At 41.2% G+C, this 27,072-nt stretch overlaps 1 protein-coding gene across 1 annotated transcript in view; it reads left to right on the top strand.

Annotated features, from left to right (window-relative positions):
* The window catches only part of LOC310949731 (membrane-associated guanylate kinase, WW and PDZ domain-containing protein 2-like), a gene marked incomplete at its 5' end in the record, with an annotated part of 86,875 nt that overhangs the window by 46,687 nt on the left and 13,116 nt on the right, over positions 1-27,072 (top strand). The window contains 6 exons of the mRNA XM_083917260.1: positions 375-454; positions 10,948-11,005; positions 13,018-13,139; positions 13,748-13,930; positions 18,264-18,793; positions 20,944-21,112. Of these exons, the coding sequence (XP_083773386.1) occupies positions 375-454; positions 10,948-11,005; positions 13,018-13,139; positions 13,748-13,930; positions 18,264-18,793; positions 20,944-21,112 (1,142 nt within the window). The remainder of the gene's footprint in view (positions 1-374; positions 455-10,947; positions 11,006-13,017; positions 13,140-13,747; positions 13,931-18,263; positions 18,794-20,943; positions 21,113-27,072) is intronic.

The raw sequence follows: 27,072 nt of genomic DNA on the forward strand, positions 1-27,072 counted from the left end.
TACGCACACACACACACGTACACACACACACGTACAAACACACACACACACACACACACACACACACGCACACACAAACTTTTGCCCTCTCCCCTCACCCTTACTAATTGGTGGCTGAGGGCTAATTAGTGTGGATTAATGACCATTTAGTTTACCTTAGAAATCCCCTTGTTTTTCTTTGCCCCGTTACACACACACACACACACACACACACACACACACACACACACACACACACACACACACACACACACACACACACTCTTACTTTACGTACAGGTCATTAGTGTTACTTTGCACTCATCTCTTTCTCTTATCCTTTCTGTCAATCTCACTCTGACCTCTGTTTGCCCCTTTCCTCTCCTTATTGTCAGTCACAACACTAAAACTACATCATGGCTGGATCCTCGGCTCGCAAAGAAAGCAAAGCCACCAGAAGAATGCAGAGAAGACGGTGAGTCTGATCAACCTGTTTGCCCGATTGCTCTATTGTTTTTTTTGTAAGCTTTAGTTTGTGTGCATCTGAGTCGAGCTCACCTTTTCGGCATTTGCGGGAGTGTTTGGTCTCCGCATTTCCTGCTGTTTGTGTGCTTGGGTGGTCTTTCTTCCTGACTCACTGTTCCAGCGTGTCAAGAAAAAGGGCACTAAAATACTGTTGTGATATGTTTTTGATACGTTTGTTTAGTCTGTAGCTGTTCTCCACAGGTTTAAGGGGGTGTGTTCATGCATATAAAGAGAAAGTTCAGAAAGAATAAACAAATACATTTACCTTTTTTAGGTTTGTGTTTTGAGAAATTATTATTATTATAGAAGCACCTTGTGAGATGTGTAGAGAACAAAATGCAATAATTTCATCCTATATGCTTTTTTATGCTTCATAGCCAAATATCTGCTCTAGTAATTTATTAAAATTAGAGTAAATGGTCGTCGACACCAAGAACTATAACTACAACGTTAATAACGTGTTTCCTAAATGCAGCCAAATGGCTTACATAAGAGATGTATTCAGAAACGGCAGATACAACATTTATCAAGAAGAAATTTTATTTTATTTGTCATTTTCCTTTTTAATAAACATATGAGGAAAACCATTGAAAAGTAACCGCTGCTGTGTCACAGAGAGAGAGAGAGAGAGAGAGAGAGAGAGAGAGAGAGAGAGAGAGAGAGAGAGATGGTGTTGATTTCAGTAAGTAGCCTACACTTTATTACACTTTAAACGTTTAAACGTCACATCCTGTAAATTCAGATGAAATCAGATTGACTGTCGTTCATCAAATCACTCTGAAATGACCCAACGATATCCTTCACCTCTGTTGTTGTCGTTATAGTTGTGGTTGTTGTGTGGACGGCCCTTTAGCCAGACATTGCTGAAAAATATAACTAAACAAACCCTTGGCTAGACAAGCAACACTCACAACCTGCCCCTCCTATGAGAGACAGCTATTGGCAGTTTAAACACTGAGTCTTCTTACTGTGATGAAGAAATGTTTATTCTTCATGTCAAAATGCCTGTTGTTACGACTTATTAATGAGCTCTAACCGTGTGCTGCAGACCTCATCGCTCCAGAACTAAACCTTGGTTGCTGTTTTTATGGACACGGCTGACATTCAGTTTGTCTAATTGTCAACAAATCGCAGAAAAATACCAAAATCAAGAGTGTGTTAGTCCTTGTCTCCGTACTTTGTGACTTCCCTGCCCGGTCTGTAGAGTTGAGCTGCAAGCACATTTGTCCTACTACAGACGCCGTCGCTGTTTTAAAATCACAAATATATTGTTTATTTTTAAAGGTTAATGCAATTACTAATACAGCTGGGCTCTCTAGTTTTTAGCAACCATCACTCAAACAGGAGGAAATAGTGCAATTGTCTGGGAATATTTCCAGTTGTGAATTAATACACATTTGATGCTCTACGGCTGCATGGTAGTGTAGTGGTTAGCCCTGTCGCCTCACAGCGAGAAGGCTCCAAGTTTGCATCCCGGCCTGGGCCTTTCTGTGTGGAGTTTGCGTGTTCTCCCCGTGTCTGCGTGGGTTTCCTCCGGGTTCTCTGGTTTCCTCCCACAATCCAAAAGACATGCACGTGTTAGGTTAATTAATTAATTAATTGATGACTCCACAAAATTGCCCTTAGGTGTGAATGGTTGTCTGTCTCTGTTCGTCTCTATGTGCCCTGCGATAGACTGGCGTCCTGTCCAGGGTGGACCCCGCCTCACACCCGATATCAGCTGGGATTGGCTCCAGCCCCCCCGCAACCCTGACCCCGGGATAAGCGGTTGAAGATGAATGAATGAATTTGATGCTCTACTGTAGTCCGTTGGTTTATGACCACTTTAAAAGAAGTAGTGTCTTCTTACTGTATGTTCTCTCCTCCATGAGCAGTAAACTGGTGAACCAAAGAATGGTTTTCCTCTCTCAGGCTGTTTAACTTGAATAATTATGTTGTTATTTTGTGTAACAGAGATTGTTTTTATGCTTTTCTAGTGCTACACCCACACCACTATGTATTTTCGTATTAAAACGCATATCTTTTGCGAAGTTCACACTTTGAGTCTGCACTCCTTTGGCGTTTCCGAGCCCCTAAAACAGAAATAGATGCAAATGCTGCTAAGCCTATTTTAGTTTAATAAACTCCGGGGTTGTGTTTTAGTCTGGACAGAAACGGAGATGACGCAGACACCCACATCAGGCAGTTTTATCATGTTAGGTAGGCCGACATACCTTTAGTGATTTCATCCTTCTTGTTTTGTAACTACTTTCACTTTGCAATGGCTTTAATGTGTCGTACTGCATTTACTGTGGAATGAATCCCAATCTGTGTTTTCCACCACCGTTACAGCCTTATACACATGTCTTCGTTTCAGTAACTGTTCCACCTCGTCGATCCAAGCAAATAAATCTCTGGTCTTACTTTTCACCATTGCTGTTCTTCCTCTGGAGTATTCATGCATCCAAGATTTTCAACCTCAGAGCGACGTTAGGAAAGTAGTAGCAGTAGTAGTGTGGATGCAGTTCATCATCTCATGTCTCTCTAACATGCTCTAACGAGTGTTTGCAGGAGCAGGATGGTGTGTGTGGCACTGAGTGATTCATTTATGTGTTTTTGATAACGAGGGTGGTCTATGGCACAGAACAGTCAGCCATGTCGAAGGATACCGACACAGTACTTGCACATAGGATCAATTCATAGTTCGTTTTGGTCTTTTCAAAATACAGGATAGAGGGTCACTTGTCTTGTTTAAGGCTTGGTAAAAAAGCAGTTTGAATAAGAGGAAAAGATGGGGGGGGGGGGGGGGGGGGGGGATTACTTTAAGAGACTAAAATGAAGAACGGGTTTAATGTGACGAAAGTGCAGCACTGATGTCAAACATGTAAATAAAATAGAGTTCCTGTTGTGGTTCAATGCGATCAGATATGTAACAATGAGGTGATCTTACATCACTGCCGCTGTCAGAGCCCTCGTCCAGTGAATTAGGTTGTGATGTGATTCACCAGAGCGAGATCTGAATCAATACCTTCTCTACTTCTCCTCTATTCTCCTCCTGCACTCCTTCACCTCACGTCTTCCTCTCTCTCTCTCCCTTTCAACCTCTCTATCTTCAATTTTCTTCCTCTCTTTCTCTCTCTCTCTTTCTCTCTCTCCCCCCACCATTCTCCGTCCCTCCCTCTCTTCCTTTGCCCAGTAAAAGGCCGAACTGTGACAGGAATTCTAATAACACAGCGCAGCCCTGCACAAACTAGAGCTCACTCTCTACCTACACACACACACACACGCATACACAGACAGACACACGCCACTGTTGTCAATTCACAAACCCCTTTCACAAACATGGCCGCCGTACTTCAGCTTCGTCTTGGCAGAGCAAAAGATCGGTTTTCATGAACGCCAGCGATGTTCTAGATGCCAGGTTTCTGTCAACTGAGACGCTTTTTGATCACTTAATTTGTGATTTAAGGCAACACGCTGGGCTGTCTGTGTTTGTAGATATCAGATCTGAATCATGACATCTCCTCGTCATAACCAATATAAAATGACAAAACTCAGAATGATACTTTGACCTTTTTTCAATATCAATTTTCATAAAGTCCATTTTAAGGAAAAGAAATCTTAACATTACACATACAAAACTTTTACACCTATGACTCTATGCCTTGTAACGATAGTCAGTCATCAACATGATCTGAGCTTGGTACAAACATGCTGAATCCTTATTGTTTCACTTACGCTGATGAGATTTACTTCTTAGGTATTAAAATTTGGTACTTGGCAAGACATTTTCAATATATGATATTTTTGGTCTAGTGTTGTAGGTAATGGTGTTCATTAAAGTGAAATTCAGGTGTAAAATCATCCCAGGGTCTTTTTCTGCAAATACACTCATCAAATAAGCCATCAAGACTATTTTTTTGTGTAACAACTAATAACAGAGAAATCCCGGAGAGTCGCTAACAGTCGCTATCATTAATTAATGTAATGTAATGCGGCTAACACTGATTAGCTCAGGGCAGTGCGGTGAACACATTAAAACGTCTTTTTTAACCTATAATACTGCTCATGATAACAGCAAACCTCTGCAGCAGCATGATAAGAGCCCCTACACATAAAAAGAAGCACCAACGACGTAGTTAGTGAACCTGGAGTTTATTAAAAGGTTGTTTTGAAAGATTTACCAACTGGCCCCAGTAGCAGCTCATCTCGTAGTAAAGTCCATTCAAGTCAATTACCAAATGCAATCCAAAAGGAAGGAGCCCATTGGTGCTTCGTTTGGTGCTATTTTAAACAGTATTAGTGGTTAAAAAAAGCTGTTTTAATGCGTTCACCGTGCTGCCCCGAGCTAATCAGCCAACATTCGGCTGTTAACGAATAGTTGTTACATGAAAAAAATTGTCTCGATGGCTTATTTGATGAGTGTATTTGCCGAAAAAGACCCTGGGATCAAATAAATAACAATAAAGCATTGTTTTTTTGTTCACTATCTCTGTTTAACGACATTGTTGAGTGAGGTTATGTTTTCCGAGGATTGAATTGAATTTGCGTAAATGTCAGTGTGCTTGTGAAATGGGTTTTCTGAATAGAAAGCTGTAAGTTGTACTTCTGCGCTCTATAAAAAAAAGTAATTTGCCTTTCTTAGACAGTATTTTTAAACCCTACATCAGACCCTAGTGTGTTAACACCTGTATTGTGTGTTTGGACATTATAAAACACTTTTTTTCCCCCCTTGCAATGAAGATCTGTGCCCTGAGAGAAAATGGAAGTAGCTACATCAACAATGATTGTGAAAGGAGCAAAAAATATCAATTTACTACCCTACGTCTCCTCCTATTCCCTCCTTTATTTTCTTTGTCCATTTGTTTGTAGTTTATCTACTGTGTGAAGTGGATTTGCCTTTTTCTCTCTTGGTTTACCTCCTTCTATCTTTGGTGAAGCAGTGGTTAAAGGAAAGCTGAAGCATCAAAGGCTGTTAGCAGAATGTTTGTAAGTGTCCTGGATGACACATCACATCCTCTCTCAGCACCTTTTTCAGTTGATGCCTTCCAGAAACGGGTTTAGTTGCCAGCATATTTTCCGTATAAACAGCTCAGCAGCCACATGGATGACATAAGGATATACAGTAGTTTAATCCAGCGTGTTGCTCTACATTACTCACCAATTATTTTCTTTCAGTGATCTCTTTGGTGTCCTGTAGCTCCTTCTCACATGCACCAAGGGGAGGTGGAATCGAACTAAGTACATTTACTTGGATTTAGGAACTGTACCTTAATGCAATTTTGAGTATTTTCCGAGGGCTGGACCTGAATATTTTACTATTCTATTCTCAAACCTGTAGAATATAACCCTTAACACGACAACAATTACTTTAATTTAACAGAAAGGCACAGCACAGTGTCTTTACTGTGTTTTCTGTTTGTCATTTATATTTCACGTTCCTCTCCTCTCCTCGGCTGGGGTTGGGTGCACAGCAGGGATCTGCAGGAGCAACTCAGCATTTTCAACAATGTTAGCCTTAAAAAAATGTGCATACAAGCTGAAATTCAACATGGTGTTCTGAGCAGAGGAAGTCAGCTAGCCGCTAATTTATACAGTGTAACACGTGCAATGCTGTGCCGTCCATCTCAACTGAGAAATATCTGCCGCTGGGAATAGCTGACACCGATCTGAGTCACTTATAAACGCATTGTCGGGTGTGGCCCTGCTGACGAAAATCCAAATATTCGCTGTTGATTAGTACTGAAGCACTGAAGCGCGAAAGATTGTATTCGGGACAAACCTAATATTCAATTTTATGCTCCTTTATTCTTCTACACTTCATTTTGTGAACAAATATTGTTCTTTTCACTTAACTGCATTTATTTGGCAACTAAAGTTACTAGTTACAATGCAAATTCAGATTATCAATAGAAAATATGAATCAACTCAAAAATGATGATATATTATGATAGGTTCAGGTACCCAGCAGTATACAGAGCAGTTAGAAATAAATCCCATCATTTTCCAGGTGCAACATAATGCAACAATGACAACTCACGTTTAAAATGTTTATTGCAACAGCAGAACATGGTTAGAGTTAGGTACCGAGACTCATCACTCCACCTACATGGTTTACATGAGAAACTGGGGGGTGATGCATTATATACATACCTATACATAAATTCCGGGGAGGGAGCAGCATCATCAGGTGGTGCTGTTTTTATCTAACCAGCTGCCTGAAGACTTTCCCAGAGTCTCCCAGCCTTCCATCATTGCTTCTCTTTCCTGCATGTCTGTTTTTTTGCTCCACTTTTCCTTAAGCATTTCATATCCTCATTGACTATTCCCTTTCTCTCTCACTCCCATAATATGTTTTTGGGTGAATTTGAAAGTGAAGCTTGTTTGTGTCGGTGTGTTTGCTCAAATGTGCAACTTTTGTGTGCATTTTGTTGTATCTATATGCTGAGGCTGACTCCCAGTTCAAAGGCTTGTCACCGCAGATCTGGTTCGCTTGCAGTCTTTTTGTCAGGCAAGTCTTTTGTTACGTAACACAAGCCCATATCTCCTCTCTCGCTCAGAAGAGGCAAGAACAGAGCGGGACAAGTTTCACATCACGGCAACTGTTGGTTTCAATTCTGCCTTTGATACATGCTCCCAATGCCAGTTTCAAAGTAATCTCGGATCTCGTTTCTGTTGACGGTGTTGAAAAATATGCCACTCGTGCTCATTCAGAGGCAGGAATTCTCACTGAGGTCGATGTCACGATGTCGAAACCCCGTCTGTAACTAATGGGGAAAGAAATATAGAGAATAGAGAATTAGGAGATGAGGAAAAGGAAAGAAGTTTGAAAAAAGATGGAGCTACAGGAGGTGATGATGAGCAGAGAGATACCCTGCCAGTGTTCCTTCTTCAAATGGAGATGGAGAGAGATTTCCATATGAGGAGAGTTGAAGCACATGAATCCACTGTCAGACACCGATGAAATGAAATGTTAGCCCTGAGTTACTGTACATCACTGTTATTACACTCATGTGTGGGCCAAGGACATTTCACGGCCTGTATTTTTCTGTACTCTCATGTACTTGTTTTCTATTTGTCTTTGTGTCTGTCTTGCACTATTGTATCTCTGTTTTCTAGATCTAGATTCAAAGCTGGCACAGTGTTAATATGACAGTGCGAACCCAAAAACAAACACAATCCAGAGTAGTCCATTTTTTTTCAGAGTAGTGTTGACCGACCACGATTGAGCGGGCTTTGGTCGCATGCAGGTAAACAGTCTGTTTGGAGAGCAAAAGGGGCAGAATGCATTGGCTGAAATGCAGTTTCAGAAACCCCTCCGCTATAATCTGACGAGAATTTATCATTTTTATTAGCTTTTTTTTTGTCATATGCAGATATCTGTTAATAGGGATTAGCCAAAACGTCATCTGGACCTGGATCTGTTTTCTGATCGAGCTGTAAACAAAGACTGGCCTGTCGTAGAGGAAGTCTTGGCCCGGATATCCGCTGGCTACACCAGAACCACAGATATATTGGCTGTTGCACCCAGAGGCTAAATCACCGTCAAACGGATAGCTGATGAGTTCTGAGATTGGGTGCAGCCCTACATAAATATGAGTTGTGGTATTCTTTGTCAAATGTTTGGACGTTTTTTTGAGTCGGTCGTGAGTTGAGTTGAGGTCAGTGTTATTTGTTTTCTGTGAGTCAGATGAGTTCATTGTATCTTTTCCTGGCAGCCTGTTGGTCAGGGAGACTTTGTGTGAGTGGGAAGATGAGTCATCTAACGCAGAGGAATCACAATTAGACTTTATGTCAAGAGAGACACCAATACAGATGCACACAAACAAGCAGCCGAACTCACAAGCAACCCCCTTGGTGCTCGTACAAAGTACAGACACATGATGAGGTGTGGTGTCAGACAAGATGACGGTTACACTAATGCAGACATGCACAGTTCATTCATCTAATACACACACTCACACTTACTGCAAATATAGACTCATATGAATGCATAAAAACACACATGCAAACAGTCTCTCTCTCCCTGTATCTCAGCAGCAGGAAATAGAGACAGAGCCCTCAGCTCAGGCGGGGAAAAAAAGACTTTCACTGGTTGTTTCCATGGAAACTGTCTCCCTTTCACTTTAGGGGGAGGGCAAGCGACTAGTGGATGAGTTAGGCCGACATTTAAGGTGGCTCATGAACAGGGTGGGAAGGGAATTTAAGGTGGTTTGAAGTGTAAATCCCTCTGATTTTTACACCTGCGGGATGAGAAGGGTCATTTGAGGTAATAGCAGTGCGGGCGGTTTGAGTAAAGCACACCAAAGATAATTGCGGCATGCACCCCTGTCACCTTGGGCTGCACAGTCAGCATGCTCAGCAGCCTGGACACACACACACACACATTCACACACGGATTATTGATATCAACATCACGAATCTGTTCATAATTGCATTACAGCGTTAGGGGATGATGCCACAGTATCAGTTTCACGCAGATCAAATAATTGTAAAAATAGAGCTAAGGTGTGTGTGTGTGTGTGTGTGTGTGTGTGTGCGTGCGTGCGTGTGTGTGTGTGTGTGTGTGTGTGTGTGTGCGTGCGTGTGTGCGTGCGTATGTATGTCCGTGTGTGTGTGAGAGAGAGCGAGAGAATCTTGAAAGACCTAAGAGGGTTGAGTATTGTTAAAAAGTTTTCTGTACTTTTTTTTTTTTTAACAATACCTGAGTTGCTTTTTTAAAATACAGTCTTAAATGATCATTTGTTTGGTTTAAATAATTTGGATTTAAAGCAGGAAATACCTTTCAAACATTAAGTAATTCTTATTATTTGTTACAAACACTCTGTATTTTTTTTGGCTAGAGAAGTCGGAGTGAAGGGTAGGGGGTTGAAGTTTGGGAAGTTGTATGAAAATACATTTCTGAACTTCTGTGACCTTACAAAGCCTCCAGACCTGTCACGTCGTCTGGGAGCTTTTTTTTAATTTCCTTTTCTCTTTTAATTATTTCTAATTGCTATTTAATGTTTTATGCAAAGTACTTTGAATTGCCTTGTTGCTGAAATGACTACATAAATAAACCTGCCTTATCTTCACATCTGACCAGCATTTGATACAAACACTCCACACCATTTTGGACACATTTTGGACAGTATTGAGGTTTGATGCCTTTGCCGTTGGTTATGGTGTTGCCCAGTGATGAAAAGTTTTTATTTTTATTGTTTTTAAAAGTTGTTCTTTTTGTGCAAGCTGGAGGTTTAAAATAGAAACATCACACCTACATTTCCCTTCATGTCCTTACACACAACCTATTCCTGCTCATTTTAAAAAATCTCCTCTACCGCAAAGGTTTAGCGCTCTTTTGTGGGTATATATGTGTGTGTGTGTGTGTGTGTGTGTGTGTGTGTGTGTGTGTGTTTATTTGTGTTTCAGTAATAAGTATAAGTATCATTTATATATATATTTAGTATAATAATAAGCTCAGGCTCAACCAAGTCCCTCATTGTTAGTGTATATGTCGTCTTTTTCAATCTGTATGACACTAGAATCATTTTACTTTCATAAGGTTTGCTTAATTTCCCTGTGGAAAATGCTCATCTATACATAGTCATGAATTAGACTTGTTAATACAAGACATGAGGATGAATTAATGTGAGGGAGGAAGATCAGCCTTTCAAGAACGTGTGCTGATTAATGATAATAAGAAGCACTGTATTTGTAATATGTACCTGAGTGGGAGGGCAACAGTTTAGGGAGATGGACTGTGTGTGCGTGTGTGTGTGTGTGTGTGTGTGTGTGTGTGTGTGTGTGTGTGTGTGTGTGTGTGTGTGTGTGTGTGTGAGCCTTATACTGGGAGGCCAATCCCCTAATTGTGTTCCTTATGCCTCAGTTAAAGCTGAATGCTACAGCTGAAAACCAAAACTTCCTTTATTTTACATACGCCGGCAGAGGGAGCTCGTTACAGTGCACTGTAAATGGTGCGGAAGTGAAAGTTAAAATTCAGCAAAGTGGTGCATGAAGTGAGGGGGAAACAGAGAACCAGAGCAAGGAGAGGAGGAGACCATCAACACAACAGCCATGGGAGCCATCCAAGGCAAAAACGGGTGGGCGGGTAAAGAAGAGAGACAAACACAAAGTAGTATGGTGAAGGTATTGGGCCTTAAAGGATTTGTGCACACGACAAAAGGAACAGACTGAAAGAAAGAGAGGGTGGGATGAGACGTGTCAGACAATTTAAATGTTCTTTTCCTCCTGCCCTGCTTTGTATTGATGTCTTTGTTGTGATTCGTGTCTCCATGAAGAAGCCACCGCTGCAGATCGAAGTGTTTGTCTGTCTATTAAAGGAGCACTTTGGGAGCTTCTAGCTGTGAGCCCTGAGATTCATGTTGTCTCTGCTCTGTGGTTCAATTTGCTGTCTACATTCCTTCTCCGGCTCTCAGCATAAACTGACTTCATCTCCCTCGTGTGTTTCCTCCTTCCTCTCAGAGCTGCCCTATGGCTGGGAGAAGATAGATGACCCCATCTACGGCAGCTACTATGTAGAGTAAGTCTCCCTGTTGACTTGGGCTAACTCAGCTACTCTGGCAAAACAGGAAATGCATTTCTATGGTTTACAACGCCTCGTTTTGAATTATAAATGACTAAATTCTCATTTCTTTTTTATGTCTTACTGCTCATTTATTTTTTACAGTTAAAATGCTCATCTGCAAGAACTTTCAAGAAAATGCTGCTGATAAAACCTGCTCACTTGGTCTAAATTATGTTATCAGTTGCATTAAAAACATACTGTACTGGTATCTAGGTTAGACATGGGACAATATGAAAATTATTCCGATAATCATCAAAATATACTTTCAACTCTTAAAATGGCACTAAAACACACTGAGATCATGTGACAAATATTATTACTGCAACAAACAAGGTCATCATTAATCATAAGGTCCCCTTTGTTAAAAATGTTAGAAACAAATATGTCGTTGCCATAGACTGTATAAAGATGGACGGCTTGACTGCTCCCCAAAAGTGAAGCCAAAACATCGGGATCGGCCGCTGGTGTCTGGCTGCGGTACAGGTCATAAGTCCCGCGCCCTCCATGTGAGTGGATGGGACATGGGCCAAACTTAACACTTACAGTACGCTTCAAACATATTTTCCCCAAAGATGGTTTCTGTCGATGTAGGTAGTTTTAATCACGCTGATGTTTGTTCAAGTGTTCATATCTGATGCAAGTTATTTGATGCTATAAAAACAGCCCCCACTGCAAAACTGCAACATGGCTGCACCAGTATCCAGGATATTTTGGCTTTGGCTTTGCGTCATCCATCTTCATATTCAGTCTATGGTTGATAAATAAATACATGCACAGCGATGTTAAAGTTTCTACTTCTTATATTAGCTTCATCAAATGAGAAGATGGATTTTCTGTAAAAGACCCACAGGGACATTAAAACGTCAGGCAGCATATAGACTCCAGATCAGAGCAACTTTATCAGCTTATCGAGATGTTATGGCTGCCATGTTAGCAAATGCACCTGCCTAACATTACTGATAGAGCCAGCAGAGGCATTAGCTGTTGAATCCAATATTCACTGGCATTTTATCTGCAGTTTGGTTTGCCAAATCCTGGAAATAAGATCTGGGTCTGAAATGTGGAGTCGGCGTTTCTATTCCAATAAACTTTTCGTCAAATTTAGCCAATATCTCCTCATAGTTAGCTTGCTGTCTGTGATGTGTGTGCGCTAAAAACAGTGTTCATACTCAGCCCTGGCTCTGTACCACACATGCTCGTGTACAGGACAGAGAAAAGGACAGTTAAAAAAGGGCACTGATGGGAGGAGTGTGTTTGTTTCTTCCTCCAGAATCTCAGACTATTTCAGGTCCCTACAAGTTTTATGTGTTTGTGTGTGAGCCAGAGCAGCTGCCAACCATCTTAAATGAGTAGAAGTAGAGAGCTACAGCGACTCGTATTAACAGAACAACATGCAGCAAAACCTCTGAGATGAAAGCTGAAATTTGGACAGAGAGCTGCAGAGCTGCACTGTTAATTCTCAGCAGGACCAACAACCCTGCCTCCCAAAGGGGAGTCATCTGACTCAAAGTGACGGGAAGATAGTGCTCAGTATAAATGCGTCATTTATTTAACACACTGAAAGGAACCATTGTGCTCAATTACACCTTTTAAGAAGGATTGTCACAATATCAGAATTTTAAACATTGATTTGTCAAGGTGGTGTAAAAAATCTGATACTTTATACCTTTTTCGACCAAGGCTGAAAGTCCTTGACACACAAAATAGAATCTTATTTTGTTATTTTAACTCACTTTCTGCTACAGTGCAGAAAAAGTCACTAAAAATACCAACACACTGTCGATCATTCTCTGTTTTATTTGTGAGGCCAAAATCTGATCTGCTTATATTTATAGCTTTCGTACGTTCACTACTATTTAATGTGGATAACGTATCATTTACATTTCAGAACTACATTGTGGTATTTATTGCTTGAATCTTTGAATGATCCCTTTTCCATTATTTGTTATGCTGCGTTGAATTTCCAGTCATATCAATCGAAGGACTCAGTTTGAGAACCCAGTCCTAGAAGCCAAGAGACGCCTGGAGCAGCAGAGGCAGATGCAGAGCCAGGGACTCTCCGCTCTACCACTGCCCACCATATACAGAGGTACACATAGAAATCTACATTATGTGCTGTACTTGAATTAAAAACATGCTGATGTACTCACAGAGTTGCATAAATGTGAAAATGGAAGAACTGCAGAAAAGGCACATGGGCCACATGACCTTCATCTTCAGACTATCAAGTGCCCCTTAAACCCATGTGCACATAGATTTTCATATTATTTCTCGCTGTTGTAGAGTCTATATTGATTATTGGGCTTTTTTTTTTTCATTGCTTTCCTAAACTATCTCTCATAGAACAGGCAGTTTCATGAGTATATGTCCGGGCAGATGCACAATGTACAGGGTCGAGTGGAGATTGTCGGCAGTGCGGGGGACAGAGAACACGGTCGCCTTGAGGCCCCTGGTGGGCTAATCTGAGTATGAGGACATACTAGACCAGTACATAATGTGCTGCTTCATCTCAGTGAAGACTGCATGTCTCCAATGAGTCATCTCGTCTTTAATGATGCCTTAATGTTAAAAACAAAAACAAAATAGGTTCATTTAGCACTGAAAACATCATGTTAGACTTTCATTTTAAGCAAAAATAACAAAACAGATGTACATGTGCTTTGAAATATTAAGGTTTAAAACCTTCTGTCCCTACAGAGAAGCCACTGTTCACGAGGGACCCAACCCAGCTGAAGGGGAACTTCCTGTCGACAGCCCTGCAGAAGAGCAACATGGGATTCGGCTTCACGATCATCGGCGGCGACGAGCCTGATGAGTTCCTGCAAGTGAAGAGTGTCATACCTGACGGACCCGCTGCTCAGGACGGAAAGATGGACACAGGTAATTATGTGTGTCAGCGAAAAAATGTAAAAAATGGTTGAGAGATAAATTGAGGCTTAAACAAACGACAAGCGTTCCCTGCTGTCACCACTGATATGGTAATACTGTGTTTATAGAAATGCTTAAGCACAGCCCATTATTCTGACACCTCGACATTATGGACCTTAATTTCCTGCCAAAGCAGATCAAGAGCGAAGACTTTGTTGCTGGCAGAGTTTCAGTTCCATTTATGCAGTTTTTTACCTTTCTGTTGGGTCATTTCTGTCAACATCTCTCTTACCTAAAAGGCCAGAAGAACATTTTTGCCTCTGCCAACTCAGAGCATGTCTTAGCATAAGCACTGGTGATTTAGTTCCTTCTACAGCTTTAGTTGACAAAGATCCCCCACATGAACCTCCAAGATCACATCCACAGTCTACGTTTGTATCTTTGAGGTTTTGTCTTCAGTGATTTGATGATGAGTTCGATTTAAAAAATCAATATTTTTCCATGAGTGTCTCAGAAGTCAATCTCTCGGTGCCATTGAAGGTATACTAAGGGTTTATAACAATAATGTTTTGTTTGATTGACACTGGTTGTCCATATTTGTTTGTACAACCTCAGCTTCACCAAATGTGGATTTTGTGGTTCTAGTGACTGACAGGGAAAGCAGTAATAAACCACTGGGGGATGTTTTTGTAGTTCGGATGTCTTCTTGGTCGTCATTTAGAGCGATTAGTCGACTAATCGACGCATATAGCTAGGTTAGGCTAACGTTCCTTACATGTTAAGGTGGTAGGTCATGTTCGTTGTGGATTAGTGATAGTTTTTCTTTGCAAAGTTTGCATGTGACCTTCTCCGGGTCATTCTTGCTGTTTTCAAAGTGATCCCATATTTTAGACGTCTTTCCAGACATGATTGGCTTTTAATTATTAACTGCCTAACGGCAATGTACAGCCAAAGGACCTGCCATGTAAAAAGAAAAAACACTGACAGTGAGTGTTTCACAACTTCCTGTATCTTGCTCTTCAAATTAAAAGCCCTCCAGCATGTTAGGGTCAAAACCAGCCGCCAGTCACATAGATTTTCACTTAATTTTGACAAGACAGGCTCCAAATGTTTTATTGACCAATTCAATTTTGGTCTGCTAATGATCTTTTGGTCGACCACTGCTTGGTAAACTATTTGGGGGCAGCCCTACTTGTAAACATCCAGATTTCCATCCAAATAAGCACAGGCTACTCTTCCCTTAATCCTGACACATATTGATGAACTTATACAGCATAGAAAACTTGCTCTGTAGAGAAAAGAAAGCTCCCTTTATTAATTCAATACTGTAGTTTGGTCCATGGCCCAACTTCATGAGGGTCCGTGCCTCTTTTTAATATTCCTCATGATTCATTTTTGTTGCCAGCATTTTGTCTTTAGCTGCATAAGTGAAACTTTAACAAATACAACTCAAGCACAGCAGTTGAGCTTCTTCTAAGTTGTATAATGAACGCTGTGAACCAAGTTGCAGTGAAATCCAAAACATGTTGAAGCACATATTAGAAATGAATAACTCAGTGGTAGAGTTTTTCATATCTCCATAAATATCAATTTATCTTAAAAGGGAACATTGTTGGCCCCTTCGAGGCATATTTGGGGTGTCCTATTTCGTGCCTGTAGCACTGTGTGTCCCAGACAAGGACTTCCTCTCAGCACACGCACTGTCCTCTGTGAATGCACTATAACGTTCTGCTTTTAATGGAAAAGAGAGGGACTGATTTGACTGGCTAGAACTGACAACGGCCCACACAACACCTACTTCATTAGGAGATTAATTTCTGCATTACAGCGGCAATGCAGCTGCAATATCACTTTACTCGCTCCAGTGGTCACAGGATTATCAAAAATCAGTCATACGTAGGCCATGAAATTATCCCATTTTTGCGATTGTGCTTTGAATCATAAAACCAAGAATCTGTAACAGGCACACGCAGTAATTCAGTCTCTCCTTGGCTTACTTAGTGGTCAGAAAGACCCCGCTATATGTGGAACAGCCAGTGTGTTCTCATTCGTTATCATTATATCAGAATACTGCTTATTTACTGCATGTTGTTTTGAATGGAAGCATCAGTTTACAGTCTTATGGAGAGTCGATTTTTAGGGTCATCGAGGCAGAGCTGTAGTCAAGAAGAACAAATGAATCAAGTGCAGGTCAAGTCCAAGATCACATAAGCAGTAATGTCTTTCCAATGCTAATATAACAGTATCGGAAATGCCTCCAATACTACCTAAAATGCTGGTATCTGTAACTATGCACCTTTCTGATACCACCTAATTTAGCTTTGAAAAAAACCCTACTTTTGAAGTAGTTTATTTATGTTATTTTTCCTTCGTGACTGACGGTCAAACTACATAACAAATACATTTCTGTTATCTGTATGTATTTGTTGATGTTTTACAAAGCAGCCAGGTCCAACAATCATGTCATATCCATACAGAGTCAATAGTTATACAGCTGTTAAAATATACATTTTGTCACACACTGGTATCAGATCAGTACTTGGTTGTAGTCAATACTTAAGTTCAGGTCCCGGAAACAGTATTGGGAAGGAACAAAATGTTATTGGAACATCTCTCGATTAAAGAGTTAGGACAGATCTAGAAACCAGATTGGTCCATCATCTAAGATCAAACTAATCAATGCGTAGAATTTCGGCAACGTTCTGTACGACTGATCCCGAAACAGCAGCCAGGAACGGATCCTGGGACAGTTCTCAATAGACGAGTCCAACCAGGCACGAGACCAAGACAAGTGCAAGAATTCAAAGAAGTGCACTTGAGTCTGTACTGATCGACAGTCCTGCGTCAAGGTTATAAATATAGATTGAAGTTTGAGCTTTTAGAGAAACAAATTTCAGGAGTGGCCTAATCTTAAAGAGCTGATGTAAGTAGAGATGTAGCGGGCTGGTCACAGGCTCAGAGAAGGAGCTGCCATATGAGGCTTCATGTGTGCTCTGCTCTCAAGCAGAGAGCTGGACTCTTGCCGGCATGGTTGGTGCGTAAACTGCTCATTTAGAGCTTGTTTCAGAGTTGGGAATCCTCCTTCCTACTCTCGGCTCCTGCTTTTATATCTCTCCCTCTGCCTATCAGTTTCTCTTTTATCTGGAATCCATCTCTTTCTATTTTATCTCCATCCCCCTCTTTGTCTCTCTGGTTCACTTTTTATTATGCTTTCTTATCTAACCATGTCATCTGACACTTCTCCTCTGCTTTCAGCCTCAGTGTATTTTTCATCCGTTTTCTCTTTCTACCTCTCTAGTTTTTCTCTCTTCATCCCTCTATCCTGGTCTGTCAGCTCTTTCTGTTCTGATTTCTCCCTCTCCAACTTGCTCCTCTCCGCTCTGTGACATTGCCAGAGCCTTTCGCACACACACATCCATGTGCGCACACATTCACACTCACGCATGCACACAGTCAGACTCACACACAGGCACTCACTGGCTGAGATTAGCTGGCCTATTTGAGCTGTGCGGCATTGCTCTTAGGGATCGTGTGTGATTTTGCATGTGACATGTATGGTGTGTGTTTATGTGCGTGCACATGCTCACGGGAGTGTGCGTGTCTGTCTGCATGTGTGCTTCCAGAAGTGTGAAATAGAGGATTTGAGGCAGCTGCATTTGTCATGGGGCTGTGACTTTAAAGTCATAACTTTCCGCACATTCCAACTACAGCAGAGATGACAGAGTATCTTGTGTCGCATTTGTGAACATTTCTCACCTCTTTCGCAGGAAAAATTTCATTGACCCAACTGGTAAGGTGAACATGAATATAAAAGGCAGTGAAGCGAGAAAATTCGATAGTATAGGCCCTGCCAGGCAGTTCGGAGGAGACCTGACAAAGACAACTTTTCAACACAAGATTTTAAACCATGGTTCAGGATTTGCATTTTGGTCAACAGGGAACATCATAACGCATCATGCATAAGCTACTAGTGACTGTGTACATCCATGTTTGAGATTTTCATGATAAAAGTGTGTAAATGCCAGTGAGCACTAGTTGATTGTCATATCCACAGAGACACACCCAGACACTGCCCCTGTCTCTTCCTCACATCGTTGTCTCACACATCCACTTATAGAAACTGATATTATATATCCCTATGTGACACAGGAGAGGGACAGAGTGCTTCTTCTGTGTTATTACAGCATGTCCTGATACCACTGAGATTTCATATATATGGCAGCAGACAGTGACAAGTTGTGTTTCTGCAGCACAGTATGTTCACACATGAACCACAGAGACCCCTGGTCTAGTAATATGTAATATTCTGCAGTGTGACTGAAGCTGTTGTGTCCTTCCTCCTCAGGTGATGTCATCGTCTACATTAATGACATCTGCGTGCTCGGCACCACACACGCCGATGTGGTGAAGCTTTTTCAGTCGGTGCCGATCGGTCAGAGCGTGACCCTCGTGCTCTGTCGAGGCTATCCTCTGCCCTTTGACCCCGAGGACCCGAGTGGTGCAGCGAGCACCTCCCTGACACCCATCGGCCTCGAGCACCGCCCCCTGGTGGTGAACGGCCGCAGCAGCTACGACCCCTACCTGGAGTATCTGTCATTGAGCTCCCAGCTGCCTCCTCAGGCTCTGGCCCAGGCCGGAGCCTCTCACCCCGGGGACACACATCTGGACGGCTCATCCCTGCCACCCACCACACCCGGTTCGGCATCGGCACACACGCCCCACGATGACAACGTGTCCATGGCCTCCTCTGGGACTACAGGAGTCACTGGGGCAACAGCACAGGGAGCAGAGCTTCTGACAGTTACTATGGTGAAAGGGGCAGAGGGATTTGGGTTCACCATTGCGGACAGTCCCACTGGTCAGCGAGTAAAACAGGTGAGGTATAATGATCATCTGTACTTTTCTTAATTCACTCAGCAGACCATAGTCCCGTAATGAAAGGGTTCAAAACTGATATTTTGTTTGAATTTAACTGTGTTTAAGGAAGTAAATGTGTTCTTTCAAGAGTGAAAGCACAGTCAGCTAAACTCAGTAATCGTGTTCAGTTACTCATTAAACTTGAGGGAGAGTTAAAACAGTAGGTCAAGGTAAATTAATTCAGTCAACGCCAGAGATTGAGATGAGAAGAATAAAGTGAGATTTTCTACTGACACAGTAATGCCGAATGAATGAAAGGCTAAACTCTTCTAAAGAGGCAACAGAAAACTTGGCTCTAAGGAATAGAGAAATGTGAGAAGGTGAGTTGCGACAATGTTCCTCCCTGTTGTATTCATACAGTCAAACAGCTGCGCTATAAAGAAACAAAACATCTGTGTGAACAAGTAATTTGTTTTATGTTCAGTGTTCAAGGTTTAAGCATTCTTTCAACAAGTCAAAGAATCTGCTCGAGGAGTTAGTTTGGTAAATCCACTTGTTCCTGCTGCATTTTTTATTGTTTGAAGAATTTTTGTCACACACTCTCCATGCCAACGTCTTGAAGTAAAAAATAGTGCGAGCGGGTGGTCCTGCAAACCTTAAATTTTGGAAACAGACAAAATAATCTCATCCCACTGGTAGATTTTTAGACAGATTTGATTTTAGGGGTTGTAAGGATTTTTATTTTGCAGCATTAAGAGAATAATGAAAATACAAAATACAGAATACAAAAAATAAACCATGTTTAGACTAAAAAAACAGGGTTTTAGACAATTTTATTTATTATGATAGACATTAGAAGTTCTGTGTTCATGTATAATTGACCCCGAAGAACCATGGGTTTTACAGCAAGATAAAGATTTACAAGCGGATAAAATATTGACCTTTCCGGGGTGCCTGGTGGCTCAGTGGTTAGAGCAGGCGCCCCATATGCAGAGGCTAAAAGTCCTCGCTGCAGCAGACAGGGTTCGACTCGACCTGCGGCCCTTTGCTGCATGTCGCCCCATCTCTCAATCTCTTTCTCCCCAAAACTGGAGCTTTCCTATCTAAATAAAGGCATGAAAAAAAAGCAAAAAACATAAAAAATATTGAAAAAATCCCATCATAAAATTCCATACAATAATAATAATAATATGAGGCCTGACTTTCAGGACATTGGTTACAAGATCAGCATCACTAATAGAAATAAATAGATTGATAACAATAACAACAATAGCCGACGGTGTCATCGATTATAGACAAAATCAAAATGTCATCATGCACCAACATACCGACACGGTTAGCCAGCCTTTAAAATGTCACAATCAAAATCCCCATCTTCATCACCAACACATTATCATCATCATCACTGCCCCCCTGCACTGGCCTGAGTTCAGAAGGAAAATGGTGTTGGGAATGAATATTTATATCTGTTTGACTTTACCGTGGGAAATCTGAACCTGGAGCCAGAAGATAGGACCTGAAACTCTGATTGACTGATAAAATGGATTTAGCCTCATGCACCACCTGTCTGTTATACAAGTCAGGTAGATTACTTTGCTGTACAACCAGGATTTTACTGCTGACTCTCACTATTTTAGAGCAGTTTTGGCTTTGACAGTGAGACTGAAATACCAGCAGATGACGGAAAAAAACAGACTCCTTGTAAGAGAGGGTCCTGAGGGTCTTGTTTTTAACCGTTTCCTAAGGCAGGACAATTATTTGCTGGGTCTTTTTTGCAAAGCATCTCTGTGTTGGAGTTAAAATTCAATTTGTTATCAATCAGGCTACCAAACAACTTCCACTGTACAACCTGCCCCTTGATGGCCGTGCTCTGAGTAGCAGAGGGCTTTCTCTATAAATTGTTGAGCACGGCCTCCGTCTTTGCCAAGTTTAGTTGCAAGAATGCTTCCCCATGCTGGAGTACAAAGTCATCTACTACCAGGCCATGATCATTTTCATCAGCACTGAGAAGACTAACAATAACAGAGTCATCAACTGGTGAAAGGACGCGGAAACTGTTGTTTAATAACTTGTTTACTTAAATGTGGGAAGTGTTAATTGAAAGCTACCACAAAATCCAATCACAGCTAGTCAGATTGTGTGATGGCGGGTGTGTTGTTGTGGTGCAGGTGCTGGAGCCAGGCTCACAGGGAGCGTCGGGGCTGATAGAGGGAGACCTGATCCTGGAGGTGAACCAGCAGCCAGTGGCTGCAGCTGGACATGGACGAGTGGTGGAGATGCTCAAAGAGTGTCCTGTGGGAGCTGAGGCGACTCTGCTTATACAGAGAGGAGCGACAGGTGAGAGAAGAAATCGTTTCTTTTCTGTTTGACTGCTTGCTAATTAGTTTACTTCCTTTTAATACAGTTTTAAGGACAAGGAAACTAGTGCCAGATAAACCAGATGGTACAGATTTAAAGTAAAGGATTTTTAATTCCTGGTCATTGATCTATTGTTGTCAGCAGAAGTACAATGAGTACAGAACAATTAATATAAAATCACCAAGTGGCCTTTGGTGCCTTTTAAAGACAGAGATAAGTTTAGCAAAGATGAAGAAGGGTTCAGTGCAAGAGCGATTGCCCAGTTAAATAAAAGCCGTCTTCTGATTGAGATGCACAAATATCACGTTACTGTGCATCTTCATCCGCAGCTGCAGCTTTACAGAGAAGAGTCAAGTAGAGTTGACAGTGAGAGCTGAAAGAGAGCAAGAGAGATTTTGATTATGATCATTTCGAGACCCGCTCTATTTTTGAACACATTCAAATCAAAGATGAGATTTTATTTTTGGAGTTTAGGAGGTAGAAGAAAAACATATCTGGTGCAAAAATGGGGACATTTTTTATTTTATTTTGTGAAATAAAGTGTTTTCCTTCACAGCCCAATATTTTTTGTTTGTTGGTTCAGAAACATACGAAACTTAAATGTTCCCCTTGGGGAGATTAGATCGTTGCAGAAGCAAACAGCCACAGGACATATTCTGAGATAGTAGAAGGAACAGAAATGAAATGAGCTACAACATTTAGTTTAATGTATTTCATATATAATAACTAATGTTCAGAATACACAGAAATATTAAAGAACAGTGTAAGCGGTCGTGTTTTCTAAATGCAGCTGCAACATGTCGTCAACCTTTTCTACTGGATTGAACAAATCGGCAGCTAAAGGGGCGACTGAGCGACTGTGGCTCAGTGAAAGAGTGGATGGTCCTCCATTCGAGAGAACGCTGGTTTGATTTCCAGCTCCCCCATGTGGACCATGTCTAAGTGTTTGGGCGAGACACTGAGCCCCGGCTTGCTCCCCGTGCTGTGCCTGGGTGTGTAAATGTGGTGTGAATCATTAGATCAGATGGTCTGTAGATGTCCACTGCCATCAGAGTGAATGTCTGTGTGAACGGGTGAATGTGACAAGTAGTGTGAAAGCGCCTTGAGTAGTCAGAAGACTAGAAAGGACGCTATATAAGTAAAAGTCCATTTACCATTTAAAGTTTGGTTAGGTGCAGTACAACACCAACATCAACGTTGCTCATTGCTACTGGGAAGTGGTTTCTTTTCCACTGGGGCTTTTCATCTTCAAAATAAATGCAGTTATTTTATTTGAATGTGTTTTTGAGACAGAAATGACTGTCTTCTAGCTGGCAAACAGGCTGAACTGATTGGCTCGATGTTAGAGGCTACCTGTACTGACTGTACTCTGAGCACTCTGAAATTACTGTGATTATACAAACAGCATTTTCACTGTGCTCTGGATTCATAAATGGTCAATTTTGATGCCAGACTTAACGCCACAGTGCTGTGTTTTTGTCAGAGTGTGGTCTGGCTACACCGGCATGTCGTTCTGGGATAATAGAAAAAAACTCTGTTGCTTGTTTTTATTTCTTTAAACTGATCACAAAACAGATAACGGAGATAGCAGAACAAAAATTTGATGCTGACTTCAGGGGAATTTAACCAAAAAATATATAACAAAATCCAAATTATGATTTTCAATGTTGCAATCTTGAAATGCTCAACTATATTTTGATTCTCTGGTCAGTTATGATTCACGTGTGTGACTGACCACCAGCATAGTGTCTGTGTGTCTCACAGTCGGCCTCATGTAAGAAGTGATATCTGAACAAATCTTCTCTTTGTTCATATCCAAGATTTGTCCTTATTGTCTTTAGTATCCACTTGGTTTCTGGGGTTCACCAACTTTTGCTTACTTTTGCTTACTTTCTCTTAGGTAAGAAAACATTTTCTAAGGGCTAGAGCGTCTTGTTTTAAGTCCACAAATTTTTCGTCCAACACAACGAAACATAAGTTCAAGCTTATCAAATGTCCCTTTTTCATTACACTGACACCTTATATATATATATTCTTACTCACTGTTTATACAAATGCATATACATTTACTACATACCTGTTTACATTCTGTTTACTTGTAATTTTAATACTATTGACTAAATAATAATCTACATACATGTGCATGTATATATGACTTTATTTAGATTTTATGTTCAGATTTTTCAGCTGTACTATTACGTCTTAGATTCTCATTTTGCTTTTACTCGTGATTTTCTTTTTTAATTCATATTTAATGAGCACTGTTGGAGGGAGCTGAAAGTCATAGATTTATCATGCCAACGACTGCCTCTTGATGTTGTTGTTCATGCGAAATAAATAACTTGAAATTTGTTTTAAATTTGAGAAATAAAGAAATTATTATTTTATGTTTTATTAACGTATGATTTTCCTGTAACACCAATACTCAGTACCAGTAGGTTTACTTTGTTTAAGTTAATTTAACACATCAATTTCTCTCCTGCTGAAGTTCTTCCTCTTACGGCCTTTTTCTGGCGACTTCTCTCCAGTTCTTGTGTGTTTGCACACGGCACAACACCTGCCCTCATATAGAGGTGGAAGAAGCACTCCTTTAGATCCTGTACTTCAGTAAAAGTAGGAATACCACAGTGTTGAAATACTCCGTATGTATTCCAATATTTTCTGAAAGTAAAGGAACAAAAGTATTAATTAAACATAAAAGTAGTCATTCTGCAGCAATGGCCCATTTCAGAGTAATATTATTTTATTAATGCATGAATGCAAAGGTGAACTACGTTTTAAGGTTAGCTCGTAACCCCTCCCTGGGGATCAGTAGAATCTTATCTGAACCTATAAATAATACAACATAATTAATGCTTTGGTAATATTTTGTATTGTCCTGCAAAGTGAACAGCAATTAAAGTTATGGAATAAATGTAGTGGAGTAAAAACCATCCTTTACCACTGCTCTTATATAGTGTTTAGGGGGAGTTAACGTCGATTGAGTGGGATTCATCACTCAGTTCGCCTGGCTATGAGCAGATTTGGATGGTTAAAAATACTTGGTACGTCTGGAGTTGCTGCATGAGGCTCAATGTTTCCTCCTCTATCCACTTGAATTATAATCAAACATAACATACTGATTTTTATTGTAGGCTGACTGTATATTTAGACTGTTGTTTCACACTATCTGTCACGTTAAATCCCTCTTACAAGCTGTGCTTTGTAATGAGCTGCTCCACACAATTAATTTCATCATTACATATTACTTCATCATTCATTTCCTGCACTCGTCCAGCATTGTACCTTCCTCTTGAAGTGAGAGAAGGAGATGGCCACATGCCGTCAGTCTGAGAAAATAAGTCAGTGACAGTCAATGGAGTTATAACGTAGCAGGAAAGAAAAATCAGGGAATTACATGGTGGGGAAGTTTGAAGTGCAGAGCCCTTGTGATATTTTCCCAGAACAACATGGAGTGTGGCCATTTCCCTCATATGCTATTTTCTACGAGATTGGCCACCTGCGAGGAAATTAAATTGCACAGTGAAAGCTTTTTTTGTTTGACATGCACTCTTGCACTAATTCTCTAAAAGGTGTTCTGGTCACAGGGTCAAAATTTGAATTGATAATTTCCCTGGGCTGCGTATACCACTGAGCCCTGGCCCGGCCATGTGACGAACACACACTCACTCACACACACACACACACACACACACACACACATAATCCCACGATGATTAACTGTATGGCACTGTTCAACAGGCGACAGTTAAGCGAGTCAAAAAAAAAAAGACTCTTCTGATCATTTCAGGAGACAGCGTTCATAAGTTCACTGTGTGCGTGTGATGTGCCACCCAGCAGATATTTTCATGCTCATTTAGTCGTTTGTCTGGAGATAAATTGCCAGGACGGAAGAGGTAATTTGCATTCTTTTCTAAGATGATAACAGAACAATAAAGGGGAATTATAGATGTGCTCTCTTTTGCATCGATCCATTTTCATGGATTATCTTAATTAGAGATGAAAACAATCAGTCTTATATGCATCTCAGGTTTAATTACTTAAAGTGTGACAGGAATTATTATTCATTAAACTATCTGATGTAAGCACAACTGGGTGGTTTGCTGATTTTATGCTAGTCCTATTGTCTTCAGTCTTAACAATACGTTATTACCATTGGATGAACTGTCGCCTCATAATAGTGAATAGATTGTGTAGCGTATGTTGTTCAGTGAATTATACTCAGCCAGTTGATTAGTTGAATGTGAATTAATTCTACTTTGTCTGTGCACAAATGACTCTAGCAGCAATAGAAAAGCTCTGATTGTGTATGTGACTGCATGCATGAATGTGTGCGTGAGCAGCTGAGATCAAATGTGCTGCTGAGCAGTTGAGGATCTTATGACCAGGCAAAGCCAGCATCTGCCACCTGGTGGTTAACCTTTGCAAAGACATACACTCATGGTTCACTGTCAGATATGCCATTTAAAAAGGATGCTGAAATGTAGTATACAAATGAGATTGCTGCACACAGATTAATGCATCATTGCGTGTGTATACACAGATCTATATTGAAATTTACACACATACACACAGCTGGTAAAAAATGCTGAGCTGAATGTGCCAAATGACTTCCCTTCCCCCAAAGACGCCATCCCCTTCAACCTCACCAGTTTCTATCAAACAACTCAAGCCAACGACCCCACGGGGACTATCATCAGCCTGACACACCCGGAACTTCTCTGACTCTGTGTGAGTCGCTCTCCTCGCTGCAGGGGGAAAGAAAGGACAAGGTCCTTTACAGTGACTCAGATGTGCAAAATGTCAGTAATGTTAAAGCATGTTTGTGTTCACCGGCATTGAATTTCGGCACAGAACATCAATGGAATTTAGCTTGCACACATAATTTCAGATGAGAGACTGAGAGCATCAATGCTTTGTGTGGAACAGAGAGAGTGTTAGACTTTTCGCTGCATGTGTGAGTGTGTGTGTTTGTGTTTGTCTCTGTCTGACTGCTGTAGCGTGGGCACTCTGCCAGAGTTCCACTGAGCTCTGGTCGTGTTCACAGCTCCGTCCCCTGACATCCCAGTTTGAAGCGGAGCCAACCACAGACTAGAGACATTTTGCAGCACCAATGAGGATGCAGATCATGGCTGTGCAAAAAAAAAAAGGTGTCAGGCTGCACAAGCCAGTCAGGCTGATCTGAAGGCCATCCAGATCTCAGCAGGCTAGTCTGAGAGGCCGGCCTGCCAGACTGCCTGACCACCGACTCCAGAGAGAGACCACGTGAAGCGTCTCCACCAATCATTTATGTGTAATTCATCAGCATTCATACGAGTCCGCCACACATCCAGCACATATGCCGATGAATTGAATTAGCATTTAAATTAAGCTTAAATGTCTCCATGAGGATGACGCTCCTCTTTAATATGAGTGGACAATTGCCTTGTAGCTCACACTCATTTCCCTCAGTGGGTCATAAAGGAAAGTTTCCTGAGTGAGTTATTAGAATTCCATAAAAGCTTCCCTGAAGGCCCGTATTCCCCGCAGAACGTGGTTAATAGTCCCAGCCTCCCACAGAGCCGTCCCTATGCTGCTGCCACTGTGCCGAAGCATTTTCAGCACCACAGACAGTTCTCCTTAAACCTCTATTCATGTTTGTGTTTATGCATTTAATGTACAGGGAGGGTTTTTAATTTCTCTTTTCCTCATATTCTTATGGTCCCCCCCCCAGGCGCAAAGACACAGCAGGGACATTTATTTTCAAAGTGGGAACGATTTCCACACAGAAATAATGCTTTACTTGGGCGAATGAAGGAGGGCTGGGGTTGGAAAATGTGGGGGAGAAAAAGATAAACGTGTAAGGAACGGCAGAAATGAATGCATTTAAATTTTCATTTTGTCTTCACATGGACTGGCAGTGAATCTATTGTATTTCATTTCCTCTCAAATATCCCCTC

Source organism: Echiichthys vipera (assembly GCF_963691815.1).
Source record: "Echiichthys vipera genome assembly, chromosome: 7".
NCBI classification, from domain to species: Eukaryota; Metazoa; Chordata; class Actinopteri; order Perciformes; family Trachinidae; genus Echiichthys; species Echiichthys vipera.